Source organism: Misgurnus anguillicaudatus, chromosome 3 (assembly GCF_027580225.2).
Source record: "Misgurnus anguillicaudatus chromosome 3, ASM2758022v2, whole genome shotgun sequence".
NCBI lineage: Eukaryota > Metazoa > Chordata > Actinopteri > Cypriniformes > Cobitidae > Misgurnus > Misgurnus anguillicaudatus.
This window is the reverse complement of record NC_073339.2, coordinates 6,586,407-6,605,025: the sequence shown is the minus strand read 5'-3', so window position 1 is coordinate 6,605,025 and position 18,619 is coordinate 6,586,407. Positions and strand designations below refer to the sequence as shown.

Below are 18,619 nucleotides of genomic sequence, written 5' to 3'. Positions count from 1 at the left end.
TATGAATTGAGTGTTCATTAGAGGTCTATGTTTGGGATTTTAGGGAATTCTATCACTTTTCATTCATTTACACACTGTAACGAGTCCAACAAAAGCGACAAAGCCAGGAAGAAGGGGAGAAGGGGGAGCGTCCGGTAAAACGGGCGCTGGTGTGACGTCGAGAGGTTTCCTCTGAATGGCTGGAGCTTTACCAATCCTACTACCGCAAAGGTCCTTCTCTGTAATATTAATTAGCTCGTACTGACGCCGCTTGCTATTCATCCAATACACGACGGTCGGCTTATGAATATTAACAAGCTCCCTCTGACGCTTTTCGAACTTTGAATGGAATTAAATATCCTTGCATTCTGAATATTAATTAGCTCCTTGCTGACGTTCTTTAATATTCATCCAATAGAAAAGTTCGTCTCGTGAATATTAACAACGGATCCCTGGCGGTAGTGGGATTTGGGTAAATTCGCGTGTTGGAGACGGGGTGCGCCGTCACCGCGCTTTCTGCATCGGGTTACGCCATTCATCCAGGGTCATTCAGTTCACCGGGGGTAACGCAGCAGTAACGGCGAGCGGACAAACACGATGGATACATCACGGGCGCGCGTGCCACCGTTTTCCTCATGAACCGACCGGCGGCAGCAGCAGCATCTGCGTGCGGGTTTGGGCTTATCTCTTACCGGGCTGGCGTGAAACCGATCCCGTCTGGCGGATCGTCTGCCAGGTACGTGTTGTTTATTTTCCCACCATCGCGGCGTCGTTTCTGCTCGGCAGCATCACGGGCAAGGCAAGGCCGCGCGCCAGCATCCGCGCCTGAGCATCACTGGCGGGCGTGGATGCTGACGCTCGGCCGTGCCCGTGATGCTGCTGGACGTATGAAGCTCTAATGAAATATTCACAACGTTATCAACACAATAAACGCATTCAAGCGGCATGTTATTGATGTACGTCCACCATTTTACGCATTCCGTGCGCAAACAAGAGAGAGCGCACGCATTTCGCGTGTGTTTGTATTGTCATACAGCCGTGTTTTCCATGCACACTCTATATGTGCACATTGATGTTTTATACATGCAGACCCCCGGCAAGCTGCTAGCCCGTTGTATTGTATTTATTATAATCATTATAATGATGATAAATTATGTAACAGCAGCTCGATATGACACCACACGCCCTTGGACACAAAAGCCGCCGCTTCATTGTGTGTTTATTGTGAACTCGTCCTGTTAATTGCTGTCAGATCCGTGTGTGTGTGTGTGTGTGTGTGTGTGTGTGTGTGTGTGTGTGTGTGTGTGTGTGTATGTGTGTGTTTGTTTGTGATGAAGATGTTGGGGCGCAGGGATGCCCAACCGTGTCCGCCATTGTTTTTGTTGACATTGCCTATGGCTTGAGTTTTTGTAGACATCAGTAATTATTTTTATTACATGAATAATAAGAGAGGTTTACTGTATAAGCCTCAAGTGTGTATGTGATGGTGTGTTATGATGATAAGGTTGTTTACACAGACTCACACCTCATTTTGGGGGGTTGCCACAATGACAATGGCAACATCTTACAATGGAAAACGTATAGCTTACAGCATATTGCTAAACATTTTACAATTTTTACATTACTATGTGAAAATAACCCTGTTTGGTCGCAGTTAACATGGATTAATAGATAACTATTTGCTTTATTGATAAGTTAAATGAGTGTTTGATGTTTTGGATGACATAACAAGTGCATGATGATGCCTAGATGTTCCTTTAATATTTGACTTTATGCATTTAACCAAGACTCACAAGACAGTTCTGAGGTTCTAATGTTGATTCAATGATTCAGATGTTGACAGAGATTCTGTTGTTGATTTTACAGTAGCTACGTTTACATGCAACCAAATAATCCCTTTATAGTCATATTCATGGCTCAATCCTATTAAAAAGCCTTCATGTAAACACCTTAATCAATACGATTAAGGACGATCAGATGCAAATTTGGATCATATTGAAAGGGGTGGTGTAGTCTGATCTGTAATCCGATCATCAGGAGAAAAGTATGCATGTAAACGCGTGAATTGTAGTATTTTGTCAATAGGATGTACAAATTCATTGTGCAGGTGCGCACAATTTTGCTCAAGTTAAGGTCTTATATTTACATATCACAATTCTCGTCACAGAAACACGCAATAGCAAGGCACGCATTTTTAAGGTAATGGGTTTTAAGGTAATGAGTGATATGCGAATCTGGCAACCCTGGCTTTGCGCTTGCCCAAACGTTCGGTTCGGATTATATAGAATGTACATGCAAACAAACATTTTAATCAATGTTTAGGGTGCATGTAAACTGTACTGTCGTAACCTTCAATCATATTAAATTCAGTCAGATTGACAACATTTTGTGCATGTAAACATAGCTAGCCAGTGGTTCTCAAGTTTGATTCTAAGATAATTCAAAGGTTGATTTATTTATTTTTTATTCTGTTGTTGATTCTAAAGGGATTCAGATCTGATTCTTGAAAGATTGATTACGATATGAATCAAATTAATTATGATTCTGTTGTTGATTCCACACTGATTCTCAAGCTTGATTCTAAAGGGATTCAAAACTGATTCTTGAAAGATTTATTCCGATATGATTCTGTTGTTGATTATGATTCTGTTGTTGATTCTACAGTGATTCTCAAGATTGATTCTAAGATGATTAAAAACTGATTCATGAAAGGTTGATTCTAATATGATTCAAAAGTTGATTAGGATTCTGTTGTTGATTCTACAGTGATTCTCAAGCTAGATTCTAACGGGATTAAAAAGTGATTCTTGAAAGATTGATTCTGATATGATTCTGTTGTTGATTGTGATTCTGTTGTTGATTCCACACTGATTCTGAAGCTTGATTCTAATAGGATTTAAAACTGATTCCCAAAATATTGATTCCAATATGATTTAGAAGTTAATTATGATTCTGTTGTTGATTCCACACTGATTCTCAAGCTTGATTCTAAGATGATTCAAAACTGGTTCTTGAAAGATTGATTTCGATATGACTCAAAAGTTGATTATGATTTTGTTTTTGATTCTACGGTGATTCTCAAGCTTGATTCTAAGATGATTCAAAACTGATTCTTGAAAGATTGATTCTAATATGATTCAAAAGTTGATTGTGATTCTGTTGTTGATTCCACACTGATTCTCAAGATTGATTCTAAAGGGATTCAAAACTGATTCTTGAAAGATTTATTCCGATATGATTCAAAAGTTGATTATGATTCTGTTGTTGATTCTACGATGATTCTCAAGATTTATTCTAAGATTATTCAAAACTGATTCATGAAAGGTTGATTCTAATATGATTCAAAAGTTGATTATGATTCTGTTGTTGATTTCTACAGTGATTCTCAAGCTAGATTCTAACGGGATTCAAAAGTGATTCTTGAAAGATTGATTCTAATATGATTCAAAAGTTGATTGTGATTCTGTTGTTGATTCCACACTGATTCTGAAGCTTGATTCTAATAGGATTCAAAACTAATTCCCAAAATATTGATTTCAATATGGTTTAGAAGTTAATTATGATTCTGTTGTTGATTCCACACTGATTCTCAAGCTTGATTCTAAGATGATTCAAAACTGGTTCTTGTAAGATTGATTCCGAATCTATGACTCAAAAGGTGATTATGATTCTGTTGTTGATTCTACTGTGATTCTCAAGCTTGATTCTAAGATGATTCAAAAGTTGGTTATGATTCTGTTGTTGATTCTACAGTGATTCTCAAGATTGATTCTAAGATGATTTAAAATTGATTCTTGAAAGCTGATTCTTATATTTTTCAAAAGTTGATTATGATTTTATGATTGATTCTATAGTGATTCTCAAGATTGATTCCAAGATGATTCAAAAGTGATTCGTGAAAGATTGATTCTTATATGATTCAAAAGTTGATTATGATTTTACGATTGATTCTACAGTGATTCTCAAGTTTGATTCTAAAGGGATTCAAAACTGATTCTCAAAAGTTAATTATGATTCTGTTGTTGATTCTAGAGTGATTCTCAAGCTTGATTCTAAAGGGAATTAAAACTGATTCTTGAAAGATTGATTTCAAAAGTTGATTCAACAGTGATCATCAAGCTTGATTCTAAAGGGGATTCTAAACCGATTCTTGAAAGATTGATGCTGATATTATTTGAAAGTGACTGTGATTCTATTGTTGATTCTGCTATGATTTCAAGCGTAAAGGTTGTTTAAGTTTTAGTTGATTCAATGATGCCTTTGAGTTTACTTAAATCTATAGTTCCCCTAAAAATTAACATTTTGTCATTTGTCCCCCTCAAGTCGTTCAAACCCCTGATGGCTTCCTTTTAAAGAACAAAAAGGCCTTTTAGCCTTTTCTGTTTACGATGAGAAAAGAATGTGAGGGCCTAATCTCAAGCATCATACATTTTTATATAATTCATCATTTAATGAAAGTCTTAACATGTGACTGAACTGCGTTGTTGACACAGTTTATGATGCTTATGTTCAAATAATGCATAACAACTAACACAACAGTGACATCTACAGCATTGGGGTAGAACGGTTAACTGCGCTGTTTGCTTGATGTTTTAGTTTGTGAATCACCAAACTCATTCGTCAGGACCCTTGAAATGTACAGCACAAGTCATGTGGAGTTACATTATAGCACTTTTGTGTCCTTAAAAGCTTGAGAAGAAGCGGTCACCATCCATTCCCATTGTAAACAAAGAGGGGAAGCAACATATTAGGAAAGACATCGGGGGTTGAACAATATAAGGCTGAGTAAACGTCAACATTTTCATTTTAGAGTGAACTTTCTGATTCTGAGCTTAATTTACGGTTCCTTATTTGATTACGTGGTTTTGAGACTGATTACAAAGATCTAATGCCTCAGATTCCAAAAAAGAGGCCCAGTGAAACGGCTCGCTTTGTTGTCTCAGGGCCGTGCTGTCACAGCATCCAGCGTGAGGGAGGAAGAGAAGGGCCACGGGAAGGGGTGGGAAATGTTTCCCCGCTCCTAACAATGACTTTATTTCTCATGGAAGTGTGTGTGTGTGTGGTGGTCGGAGGGGGAGAAGTGGAAATGAATGATCCATGTGTGTGTGCGTGTTTGTTGTTTCCGTCCAGGCTGACTCACCACCCGAGTGTTTGAAAGGTCCCGTGAGAGTGAAAGTGAAGAGAGGCTGAGACGTTACATCACAACGTGGCAGAGAAAGTGAGAGACGAGGAGAACTGAGTGAGACGTGCGAGAGACGAGGACAAAACAACAAGCAGGAAGTAAAGCTCTGGAGTCTTTGACCCCCTGACCTTTGAACTCTAGCCTCAGAGCCAACATGAATGACCAGAACGTAGTAAAAGAGGGTTGGGTTCAGAAAAGAGGTAAGAAATCTATAAAACGGTTGATAATACTCTATAGAAATCTCTAAATATAGCTGCTCTTCATCTGCTTGGTTTTATCTTGTTAAAGGGGTCATATTATACGATTTTTTTTCAAGATGTAAAATAAGTCTTTGGTGTCCCCAGAGTGGATATGTGACATTTTAGCATCAAACACCCCACATATTATTTATTATATCATGTTAAAATTGCCACGTTGTAGGTGCGGGAATTTTTTTTGGGTGTGTCCTTTAAAATGCAAATGAGCTGATGAAATGTAAACACTGATCACCATAATGATGGTGGTTTGTTGCAATTGAAACTCAATTACCAAAACTAAATTACTGGGTTGATCTTTTTTATGTTTTATAGGTTGATAGATGCATTGTGGACCCAATTATAGCACTTAAATGTGGAAAAAGTCAAATTTTTACGCTATGACCCCTTAAATATTTTTACATGTATGGTGTCATGTTATTAAAGATTTTGAATGAGTTTGCATGCTTTCTCACGCATGTTTTGATTGGTCTGATCATGGTGTTTCAGGTGAATACATTAAGAACTGGAGACCACGGTACTTCCTGTTAAAGACGGATGGATCATTTATCGGATATAAAGAAAAGCCGCAGGATGCTGATTTGGCGTATCCTCTCAACAACTTCTCTGTGGCCAGTGAGCGTCTCTTACTTTATTCAACACCATTGTTTTTGAAGTATTACAAGTATTTTATTTCTAGGAGAATGGATATCACACTTTGTTTTTCAGATCAATGACTCATTGCATTCAAAGAAAACTGATTAAATATGAACGTCACGATGCTGCTGATGTCATCAACATGAGTCGGACTCAAATATTAAAAATGACATCATAACAGCATACATGTATTTCTGTGGCAATGTTTGGAAAATAACATTAATGTATTAGGTTATCCGTGCACATTATTCACAGCGTACTCCTTAAAGTTTCCACTTCTGTTTTATTTAGAGTGTCAGCTGATGAAGACCGAGAGGCCGAAGCCCAACACCTTCATCATCAGATGCCTGCAGTGGACCACTGTGATTGAACGCACATTTCATGTAGACACACCCGATGAGAGGTATTTTAATCAGAAAGCTGATATATGTTTAAGCTGGTTTGTGTTTACGTTAAAAATAGTCCAACGTTTAATGAGACATTTAGAAACTTTGTGAGGTTGAACTGATCCTTGTACTTATTGCGCTTGTCTTGTCTTGATAAAAAGGGATGAGTGGGTCGAGGCTATTCAGATGGTGGCGGACAAGCTCGCCAAACAGGAAGAAGAGGGAATCTTGTGTAGCCCCATCTCTCAGGTTGAAAACGTCAACGAGGAAGAGATGGACACGTCAACCAGTCATCACAAACGTAAGGTAGATAAAGAAAATGTAAATTCAAATCACAGCAGGACGCACTGAATTGTTAAAAAAAAAGTGGTGCCGTGACCCGGATGCAAATGCAAGCTGAATTGTTGTTTTGAATCCTTCTTGGAGTGGGTCATTTGTACATAAATTAATAGATATTTTTTATTAACATACTGAATCATTCTGATGTTTTCTTCAACAGACAATGAGTGACTTTGACTATCTAAAGTTATTGGGTAAAGGCACATTCGGGAAGGTGATTTTGGTGCGAGAGAAAGCCAGCGGAACGTATTATGCAATGAAGATCCTGAAAAAGGAGGTTATTATTGCTAAGGTACAAGACTTGACACTATTCCCAAAATAAATGTGTATTGAAGATTTGTTTTACATAAATCTCTCACACTTTCTCTCTCTCTTTCTCTCTCTCTCTCTCTGTTAGGATGAAGTGGCTCACACACTTACAGAGAGCAGAGTTCTTAAAAATACTAGACATCCATTTTTAACAGTAAGTGTCCAGTGCTATCTTTCATTTTTAGCACAGTTTAAATGTATTTTTTTGCATCTGTTAGCTATAAAGAAGTACAAAAATATACAAAAGTATTATTTGTTATTTTTTCCTGTAGTCGCTGAAGTATTCGTTTCAGACGAAGGATCGATTATGTTTTGTTATGGAATATGTAAATGGAGGAGAGGTAAAAATCGTACTTTGCTTAAATTTGTTTTAAATTGTATCTATTAAATTTCCTTTCTAACTTTTGAATGTACTCTCATTTGTATTATTATTGCAGCTGTTTTTTCATCTGTCGAGGGAACGTGTGTTTTCGGAGGATAGAACTCGCTTCTATGGTGCTGAAATAGTTTCTGCATTAGACTACCTGCACTCGGCAAAGATCGTTTACCGTGATCTAAAGGTGATTAAACATTAAATTTTCACTTTTTAAGCAATATCACCAATATAACCAAACAAAACTGTGCATTACAGCTGGAAAACCTAATGTTGGATAAGGACGGTCACATAAAGATCACAGATTTCGGTCTGTGTAAGGAGGGCATCACGGACGCCGCCACTATGAAAACATTCTGCGGGACACCAGAATATTTGGCCCCTGAGGTACAGGACACAAAACACTTCTTTGGTCGGTCCAGAATAAATGTCATTTTTGTAATGACTGTTTTATTACATCATGCTTGGAGAGAGTTTAGTATGAACAGGGCCACATTTCACTGGTGCTCTTTTAATGTTTGTATAAAAATAGCCACACACTGCGGGTGTGTAGACATGAATGAGGAGCTTGTGGTATAAATAGAAATGTACCCGCAGTTATCATTTTGAAAACATTTTTGTTGATATTAGAGAGGTTCCATTTTAATGACAATATGACATTTTATCATATATAATAAATGATGGTATTGGGAATATGTGTTGTAACTATGATGTCATGATGATCAAAACTCTATGATGTAATCATACTGGTTTGATGAGTCATATATCCACATCCCATGATTTGATTTATTAATCATTCAGGATTTAAAAATGATCAAATAACTATAATCAGGATTTGGAGTATAATAAATGTTTTATTAGCTATTGAAGAATAATGTGGCTGATTGACTGTTGTTTCATTATTTCAAGAATAATAGGACTGATAATTGATCACGCAATAATGTACATATTTGATAATTGACTAGGTTTTGAAAGAGTAATTATCAGTCGGGTTTAGAAGAATACTGTTGCTGACCGATTATTGACCAGGTATAGAGAGAATAATATGACTGATTATTGATCGGATATTGGAGAATGTGACTGATTCTTGAAGATTGTGACTGATTATGGAAGTATTAAATGATAGTTATTAATATAATAAATAATGTGACTGACTGATTATTGATTAGATATCGAAGAATATGACTGATTGAATATGGCATTGATTAGGGACAACTCGTCGTGAGATGATATTTTTCTGCCATCGACATGATGTTTGCTTATTCCTTAAACATATCTGTGATTCAATTTAGGGATATATCAGTCGATACCATTGAACGGATATTGAAGAATCATGTGACTAATTATTGGCAGATATTGGAAAATTTGAATGATTATTGATCAGACTTTGGAGAATAACATGGCAGATTATTGATCAGATTTTGGAGAATAATATAACCGATTATTGACCAGATTTTTGAGAATAATATGACAGATTATTGATCAAATTTTGGAGAATAATGTAACCGATTATTGATCAGGTTTTGGAGAATAATGTGGCCGATTATTGACCAGGTTTTGGAGAATAATGTGGCTGATTTTATTGACCAGGTTTTGGAGAATAATGTGGCCGATTATTGACCAGGTTTTGGAGAATAATGTGACCGTTTTTGATCAGATTTTGGAGAATAATGTGAGCTATTATTGATCAGATTTGGGAGAATAACATGGCAGATTATTGATCAGATTTTGGAGAATAATGTTACCGATTATTGATCAGATTTTGGAGAATAATGTGACCGACTACTGATCAAATTCTGGAGAATAATGTGAGCGATTATTGACCAGGTTTTGGAGAATTATGAGGCTGATTTTTGACCAGGTTTTGGAGAATAATGTGGCCGATTTTATTGACCAGATTTTGGAGAATAATGTAACCGATTATTGATCAGATTTTGGAGAATAATGTGACCGACTATTGATCAAATTCTGGAGAATAATGTGAGCGATTATTGACCAGGTTTTGGAGAATAATGTGGCCGATTTTATTGACCAGGTTTTGGAGAATAATGTGGCCGATTTTATTGACCAGGTTTTGGGGAATAATGTGGCCGATTTTATTGACCAGGTTTTGGAGAATAATGTGGCCGATTATTGACTAGGTTTTGGAGAATAATGTGGCCGATTATTGACCAGGTTTTGGAGAATAATGTAGCCGATTATTGATCAGATTTTGGAGAATAATGTGGCCGAATATTGACCAGGTTTTGGAGAATAATGTGACTGATTGATTGTTGACCAGGTATTGGAGGACAATGACTATGGGAGAGCAGTGGACTGGTGGGGTTTGGGAGTTGTTATGTACGAGATGATGTGTGGACGCCTTCCCTTTTATAATCAGGTATGGACACTATTGCAAAAGTAATATTATTGATATATTGACATTTCTTGTGTGATGCATGAGTAATTTGTTCTGTCTTGATTAGCTGTTAATGTTCACATGTTCTTCAGGACCACGAAAAGCTATTTGAGTTGATTTTGATGGAAGAGATAAAATTTCCCAGAACCCTCTCTGCTGATGCCAAGTCATTACTGTCCGGATTACTTATCAAAGACCCCAACAAGAGGTGCGTATGTGTGTGTGCCATCCAATAATTCAGACATAAGTTTCCTGTTATATATATGTGTTTGTTAATAAGGATTTATGACAATCTAACAAAATTTCATCCAAAAATTGTAATTCTTGAAATAAGGTGAGTAGGCTAATTGACAGAATTGAATTAAACTAGATTAAATAGTTTTAATATAAGTAATATGAGACCTGGTAAATGTTAAACTGTAAACTTGTTTTCTGAAGGCTCGGGGGTGGTCCGGATGATGCTAAAGACATCATGGGACACAGTTTCTTCAATGCGGTGGACTGGCAAGATGTCTATGACAAAAAGGTACAACTAAAGACAGCAGCTAAGAATACACATTAATACATTTCTGTTAATATGTTTCCAAAATCATTACATTTTCTATTTGTTGTAATTTTTTATTGCTTTTCAGTGTGTTCTTAGAGTTTTGGACCCCAGTGTATAGAATCTTTTAATTTATTAACATTTTATACATTTATGTTATACTTATACACATGTATACATTTTGCTAACATTAGTGTAGATATGGTTACATGTGTACATTTATATAGTTATATTAGGTATGGGATGGTATGAAAATTTCATATCATGATTATTGTGACCAAAGTTATCACGGTTATCAATATTATCATGGTTTTATTCAAATGAGATGGAAATGTTCAATAGAACTGATAAACACACTAAAAACATTTTTTAAAAAGTTTTATTTTTGAAAATCACAATTTAATATTTCATGTCTATAAAATGATTTCTGTAGTAAAAAAAATCTGTCTAATAAGTTTACTGTGAATGAATACATTATTCCTTAAATGCGTTTTTGTGCAAAAAAAACTATGTTGCATGTGCGCGCCTGCGTCAAACTGATTCTGTCTGGACAGGATTTAACGCGAGTTTTCAAAATCACGGTAATCAAACACGGTTGTAATGATAATTACATTTTAAACGATAATACTAATCGTCAGGACATTTTATCGTGGTTAATTGTGAAACCGGTAATCGTCCCATCCCTAAGTTATATATAAATTTTTACGTGTTCAAACATTAGTACGGTTAGGGTCACATGCGTACGTTTGGATGGTTAAGCATGCGTTTTACGTTTTATGCATTAGTACGGTTACGGTCGCATGGGTACATTCGGTTGGTTATGCATGCGTTTTACGTTGTATGGTTAGGGTCGTATGTGTACATTCAGATGGTTATGCATGCGTTTTACATTTTCATCCATTAGTACGATTAGGGATGCATGCGTACGTTTTGATTAGTTATGCATGCGTTTTACATTTACATGCATTAGTACAGTTAAGGTCGCATGCGTACGTTTGGATGGTTAGGCATGCGTTTTACATTTTCATGCATTAGTACGGTTAGGGCTGCATGTGTAGATTCATTCATTATACTTGCGTTTTACATTTTTATTCATTAGTAGGGTAACGGTCGGATGCATACGTTTGGATGGTTATGCATGCATTTGAAATTTTCATGCATTAGTACGGTTAGGGCTCCATGCATACGTTTTTTCGTTGGTTATGCATGCATTTTACATTTTCATCCATTAATATGGTTACGGTCGTATGCGTACGTTTGGATGGTTATGCATGCGTTTAACGTTTTCATGCATTAGTACAGTTAGGGCTGCATGCGTACATTCGGTTGGTTATGCCTGCGTTTTACGGTTAGGGTTGTATGCGTACGTTCGGACGGTTATGCATGCCATTAGTACGATTACATTTTCATCCATTAGTACGATTAGGCTTGCATGCGTACGTTTTGATTAGTTATGCATGCGTTTTACATTTACATGCATTAGTACGGTTAAGGTCGCATGCGTACGTTTGGATGGTTAAGCATGCGTTTTACGTTTTTATGCATTAGTACGGTTACGGTCGTATGCGTACGTTTGGATGGTTATGCATGTGTTTTACATTTTTATGCATTAGTACAGTTACAATCCGATACGTACGTTTTGGATGGTTATGTATGCGTTTAACATTTTCATGCATTAGTACAGTTAGGGCTGCATGCCTACATTCGGTTGGTTATGCCTGCGTTTTATGGTTACGGTCGGATACGTACGTTTGGATGGTTAAGCATGCGTTTTACGTTTTTATGCATTAGTACGGTTACGGTCGGATGCGTAGGTTTAGATAGTTATGCATGCGTTTTACATTTTCATGCATTAACACGGTTACGGTTGGATGCGTACGTTTGGATGATTAAGCATGCGTTTTACGTTTTTATCCATTAGTACAGTTAGGGCTGCATGCATGCATACCTTTGTTCGTTGGTTATGCATGCGTTGTACATTTTCATCCATTAATATGGTTACGGTTGTATGCGTACGTTTGGATGGTTAAGCATGCGTTTAACGTTTTCATGCATTAGTACAGTTAGGGCTGCATGCGTACATTCGGTTGGTTATGCCTGCGTTTTACGGTTAGGGTTGTATGCGTACGTTCGGATGGTTATGCATACGTTTTACATTTTTATCCATTAGTACGGTTAGGGTCACATGCATACGTTCGAATAGTTATTCATGCATTTAACATTTTCCCCCATTATATGGATAGTTGTATGTACATGTATACACCTGTAATACATTTATGTGCACATATATGTGCTGTATACAGGATTTGTATACATTTATACGAACATTTGATCTTTACATTAGTTTAATGCTTTGCAATTCTCTTAAATGAGATGTGATGCTAATATAATTCTCTCGTTCTTTCTCTCTTGTCAGCTGGTTCCTCCCTTCATGCCACAAGTGTCATCTGAAACTGACACCAGATATTTTGATGAGGAGTTCACAGCACAGACCATCACCATCACACCACCAGAGAAGTGTGAGTGCACCGCTTCCTCTCTCGCCTTTCCTGTTGACTGCTTCCTCATGGCACAGGAAGAGGAAGTTGCATTCAGCTCAGTGCCAAACACAATACAAGAGGCGCTTGTTTTCTCATTGTACTGAGCATATTGTTGTGAAAATCTCTCTGCCACTGTTAGGAAATCATTTTTTCATTCAGAACGAATGGAAAATTAATTCAGTAGTCTTGCAGATAAGTTAACGATTTCCCTTCTCTTCTGCAGATGACGAGGACGGAATGGACTCGGAAGAACGGCGACCACATTTCCCACAATTCTCTTATTCGGCGAGCGGGCGGGAGTGATGTCACGAAATAACGCCGTCATTCACCTGAGGCCGGTGGAGGAAACCACCGTAGCCATGCTAGAAAGAGCCCACCCCTCATATTCCCTTCGATTCAATACTGATAGACATAGGGAGTCGGTTTTGTTGCTTTCTGTTTGTTTTTTGGTTTAATTTGTTGATGTGGGACTTAAAAAGGGGTTTTGCACAGGGTGAGACTTAAGCTAGTCAACCCACATTAAAAAGTCTTGTACACTTTCAGCTTGTTGTTTACAGACCATGGACAGTGTTTTGGGGGGAATATGATCAGTATTGTTGATGACCTGATTTTTTTTTGCACTTGCTTATAAGAGCCGTAATGGGGAACAAACCAAAAATGTTGCCTTATGTGTGTGGATCTCCTCTGTCAGACGGACAGATGGACGGATGGACAGACAGACAGACAGACATGTAGTTAGGGTTATTAGAAGCAGCACTAGTTCAGTTCCAGTGAGGCTCAATTGTTTTTTTATTTAACGCACACATTCTCCTTCGGAGGTGTCGAAGGGTCTCGTTCCTTTTTCGTGCTTTCGGTATACGTTGGAGAAAGTGTTTCGCAGGATGCTAGTGTTGTTGTTTTCGTTTATTTTATCCTCACGCTCTGAAATAAAGGTTTAAGTTGCAAATACACAACATTACAAACAGCTGCCGTTACTGTTTAATCTCTCAGGCAATCCAGAACACGACTGAATCTCACCAAAATGTCCATCTTTCACGCCAAAATTACATTTTATGTAAATAATACAATTACTGTACATAATATCTCAAAATTCACCAAAACCGACTGTAAATAACGTATGCATCATTGCAGTATTTAAATGACTTGACATTATGTAATTCTAAAAACAGTACAGTAATGAAAATTTAAATGTGAAATCCCTTACAAAAAGTAACCAACTATAGTAACCATGGTTTTAATTGTAGTAAGGGATGGGACCGTGGCACATTTTGGTGAGATTCACTCAAAATCTATACCCACCGCTGGGTGAAACCCACCCAAATATGACATTTATCGTCTTGTCCTTACTCGCTCATCTCTGATCAACTAAAACAGACAGCCTAAGAACCGAATGAAGTGCAGTCCAAAACGGAGAAAGCATAGTTAAAGGAATAATTCAGCCGAAAATTATTTTTTTGTGCTGTTTTACTCGCCTTTACGCCATCCTAGCTGTGTATGACTTCCTTATTTCAGCCAAACACAGTCAGAGTTATATTAAAAAATATCCTGGCTCTTTCAAGCTTTATAATGGCATTGGATAGTGCCCCATTTTTAAAGCTCTAAAAATGCATCTGTCCATCAAAAACTAATTTATAAAGTTATTAAATGGGTGAAGTGATGGTTTTTGATGGATGGGTTTTTGGAGCTTTAAAATTGGGCACCATCACACAGAGTTTTATTAAAGGGATAGTTCACCCAAAAATTACAATTCTTTCATCATTTACTCGCTCTCATGTTGTTACAAACCTGTATAAATTTCTTTGTTCTGATGAACACGAAGGAGGATATTTTGAGTAATGTTCATGAGCCCCATTCACTTCCATAGTATTCTTTTTTCCTACTGTGAAAGTGAAGGGGCTCATGATTGGTTTGGTTACAAACATTCTTAAAATATTTTCCATTGCGTTCACCGGAACGGGGAGATTTGTGTAGGTTTGTAACAACATGAGAGGGAGTAAATGATGAAAGAATTTTTATTTTTGGGTGAACGACCCCTTTAAATAAATAATAGCCTGACTCTTTCAAGCTTTATAATGGCATTGGATAGTGCCCCATTTTTAAAGCTCTAAAAATGCATTCAGTCCATCAAAAACTAATTTATAAAGTTATTAAATGGGTGAAGCAATGGTTTTCGATGGATGGATGGGTTTATGGAGCCTTAAAATTGGGCTGAGTTATATTAAAGGGATAGTTCACCCGAGGGTGACAATTCTTTCGTCATTTGCTCGCTCTCGTGTTGTTGCAAACCTGTATGGGTGTCTTTGTTCTGGTGAGCACGAAGGAAGATATTTTGAGTAATGTTCATGAGCCCCATTCACTTCCATAGTATTCTTTTTTCCTACTATGAAAGTGAAGGGGCTCATGATTGGTTTGGTTACAAACATTCTTAAAGTGTTTTCCATTGCGTTCACCGGAGCAGGGAAATTTGTGTAGGTTTGTGGCAGCATGGGAGGGAGTGGGTGATGAGGGAATTTTTATTTTTGGATGAACGATCCCTTTAAATAAATAATAGCCTGACTCTTTCAAGCTTTATAATGTTGGATAGTGCCCCATTTTTTAAAGCTCTAAAAATGCATTCAATCCATCAAAAACTAATTTATAAAGTTATTAAATGGGTGAAGTGATGGTTTTCGATGGATGGATGGGTTTTTGGAGCTTTAAAATTTGGCTGAGTTATATTAAAGGGATAGTTCACCCAAAAATTACAGTTCTTTCATCATTTACTCGTTCTCATGTTGTTGCAAACCTGTGTGGGTTTCTTTGTTCTGATGAGCACGGGGGGGGATATTTTGAGGAATGTTAATGAGCCCCATTCACTTCCATAGTATTCTTTTTCCTAGTATGAAAGTGAATGGGGCTCATGATCGGTTTGGTTACAAACATTCTTCAAGATATTTTACATTGTGTTCACCAGAACAAGGAAATGTATGCAGGTTTGTGGGAACATTAGAGCGAGTAAATGATGACAGAATTTTTATTTTGAGGTGAACGATCCCTTTAAATAATATCCTGACTCTTTCAAGCTTTATAATGGCATTGGATAGTGCCCCATTTTTAAAGCTCTAAAAATGCCTCCATCCATCAAACACTAATTTATACAGTTATTACATGGGTGAAGTGATGGTTTTCTATGGATGGATGGGTTTTTGGAGCTTTAAAATAGGGCTTAGTTATATTAAAGAGAGATTTCACCTAAAAGAGATAATTCTTTTATCATTTGTTCGCTCTCGTGTTGTTACGGGCCTGTGTGGGTGTCTTTGTTCTGATGAACACGGAGGGTTACAAACATTCTTCAAAATATTTTCCATTGTGTTCATCAGAACAAAGAAATTTGTGCAGGTTTGTAACAACATGAGAGCGGGCAAATGATGACAGAATTTACGTTTTTGGGAGAGTTGTCCCTTTAAAAAATATCCTGACTCTTTAAAATTCATAATGGCATTGGATGGTGCCCCATTTTTACAGCTCTAAAAATGCATCACTTCATCAAAAACGAATCCACACAGTTATAAAATGTTAATTAAATTCTGAAGGGATGCATGGATGGATGTGCTTTTTGGAGCTTTAAAATGGGGCACTATCCAATGGCATTAAAAACAGTCTGGATACAGTATAATTAAAAATAACTCCAACTGTGTTTGGCTAAAAGTTATATACACCTATGATAACTTGAGTGTGAATAAAACATGGGTCAATTTTCATTTCCATGTCATTTTGGGTGGTGTTTGACCTTTACTGTACAGAGCAACAGGTATGTTATCTCTCTCACCAGCACAGAGAGAGATGAATCAACCACTGACCCTCACCGCAAAGAGTTAGATTCATGTTGGACCAGAAGATGTATATACAAACCTCTTTATCTCTTTTTACCATTATCGTAACTTTAAGTTGTTTGCTTTGAAAAGTTGCCGTCTCCATAGCCTTGGAAATCGTACGCGTGATGTCTACGTTTGGAATCAATACAGAGTCAAATCACAAATTCATTATATGTGCAACTGAGCCATGCAATATTAGTGTGAATGACCCCTGACTCCGCCCCACCCTGCCGTGTGATGTATATATGCAACATCATCTGTTTGTTACGCGACCCGTGTGACAGTTATTGTGTGTGACTGTGCAGATGTGAATTATCGGACGACAACATTTTAAGAAGAAAAAAACGGGAGAAATGTTTCCTTAAAAGACAAACTCTTTGAAGGGCATGTATTATATGGATGTTTGTTTCCATAAAGATGAGTTGCTATGGTTTCGATCCCATCCCATCTGTACCTGATCCAGTAAACGTTGTGGGAACTGCCGAATGAAATGTCTGTGTGTGATTGTACGTCAACGTTTCAATTGTTATTTTTACGCCGTGACGTATTTGGTCTGGCTAACAGCAAATCCTCATTAGGTTTTTTAATGTTTTTTTTTTTTTTTTTGAATGACAAGAGTTTTTTGTTTGCTTGTTTCGTTTCAGCGTACTTTTGTACTATAGATGTAATTTAGTTGTATTTATTTTCGTATGTTATAGGATGAAGGACGGTGTTGGCCGTGTTTCTCTCTCTCTCTCTTTCCCTCTCATTATTATTTTTTATAACTTTCCTTTAGTCGTTGGCTGTTTCGTTTCATACCAAAACATTAGGGCAAGTGAACTGTAGAGGACTTGCTTTGCCATTTGGTAGTATTTATTTTAAGTTATATTAAAATGTTCAAATTTCTAGACGTTTCAATGTGTACTTTATTCCTAGACGTGTTGTCTCTTTATTGCTCTGTCCAATATAAAGCTAATCAAAGAAAAATAATAAATACATTTTTTTAGAAGTCCCTAAAAAGTAAACTAAATAAAATGGAGTGCCGCATGAATTATTTATTTTTGTAGGAAAAATGCAGAAGTGAGATAGCATTTTAGCACTTCCGGTTCCATCGTCCTGAAATTAATGAGTTTTTTGATTGGGTTTTGGCTAATCTCTTAAAAAAGATCTTGGGTTAAATTTTTTTTAATATGATAAGACACACCAGTAATACCCCCACTCATAACTTTAAAAAGCTTTAAAGTGTCTTTAAACAGGTTGCAACGTGGGACGTTTGTCGCGGACTTTTAACATCATCACGCATAAAGATCTCAAATACAACGCAAAATAGGCACAATTCCCAACAAAGATTCATCCATAGAGTATTTTCTGTTTAGACCCTTATTTTATTTTATATTTAGACTTCAAAATTCATAAAAGATCTGTGAATATTATCTGAGTCAAAACGTGTAAGTGTCATAAACTTTTGATGAAGGGGGCGTATCATGAAAATCTGACTTTTTTCATGTTTAATTGCTACAATTGGGTCTCCAGTGCTTCTATCAACCTACAAAATGTGATAAAGAACAAACCAGTTACTTATTTTTAGTAAACTATTCTCTGCAAGCATATGAAAAAATAGCTCATTGAAATTTGGCTCCCCTTGTGATGTCAGAAGGGGATAATACCACCCCTTAATCTGCACTATCCAACCACGGCGGCACTGCCATTTAATGCACAGATTAGCTAATTTGCATTTTAAGGGACACACCCAAAAACATTTTTGCTCATTTAGCTATATGATATTTTGAGCTAAAACTTCACATGTGCACTTTGAGGACACCAAAGATTTATTTGACATCTTAAA

The 18,619-nt window shown here is 36.9% G+C and overlaps 1 protein-coding gene across 2 annotated transcripts; it reads left to right on the top strand.

Moving 5' to 3' along the window:
• The first annotated feature begins 396 nt into the window (after positions 1-396).
• On the top strand, positions 397-17,679 carry akt3b (v-akt murine thymoma viral oncogene homolog 3b). Of its 2 annotated transcripts, none has more exons than XM_055204331.2 (15): positions 397-715; positions 5,110-5,361; positions 5,905-6,030; positions 6,343-6,454; positions 6,599-6,743; positions 6,937-7,068; positions 7,174-7,239; positions 7,358-7,426; positions 7,523-7,645; positions 7,717-7,845; positions 9,740-9,838; positions 9,949-10,064; positions 10,295-10,382; positions 12,817-12,919; positions 13,164-17,679. In XM_055204331.2, exons 2-15 carry the CDS (start codon positions 5,316-5,318, stop codon positions 13,241-13,243), a joined length of 1,434 nt encoding a protein of 477 aa, XP_055060306.1. In that variant the 5' UTR covers positions 397-715; positions 5,110-5,315; the 3' UTR covers positions 13,244-17,679. The 2 variants fall into 2 exon arrangements, with proteins under 2 accessions (XP_055060306.1, XP_055060307.1); XM_055204332.2 differs by having other exon boundaries at positions 5,028-5,361.
• Positions 17,680-18,619: the final 940 nt, after the last annotated feature.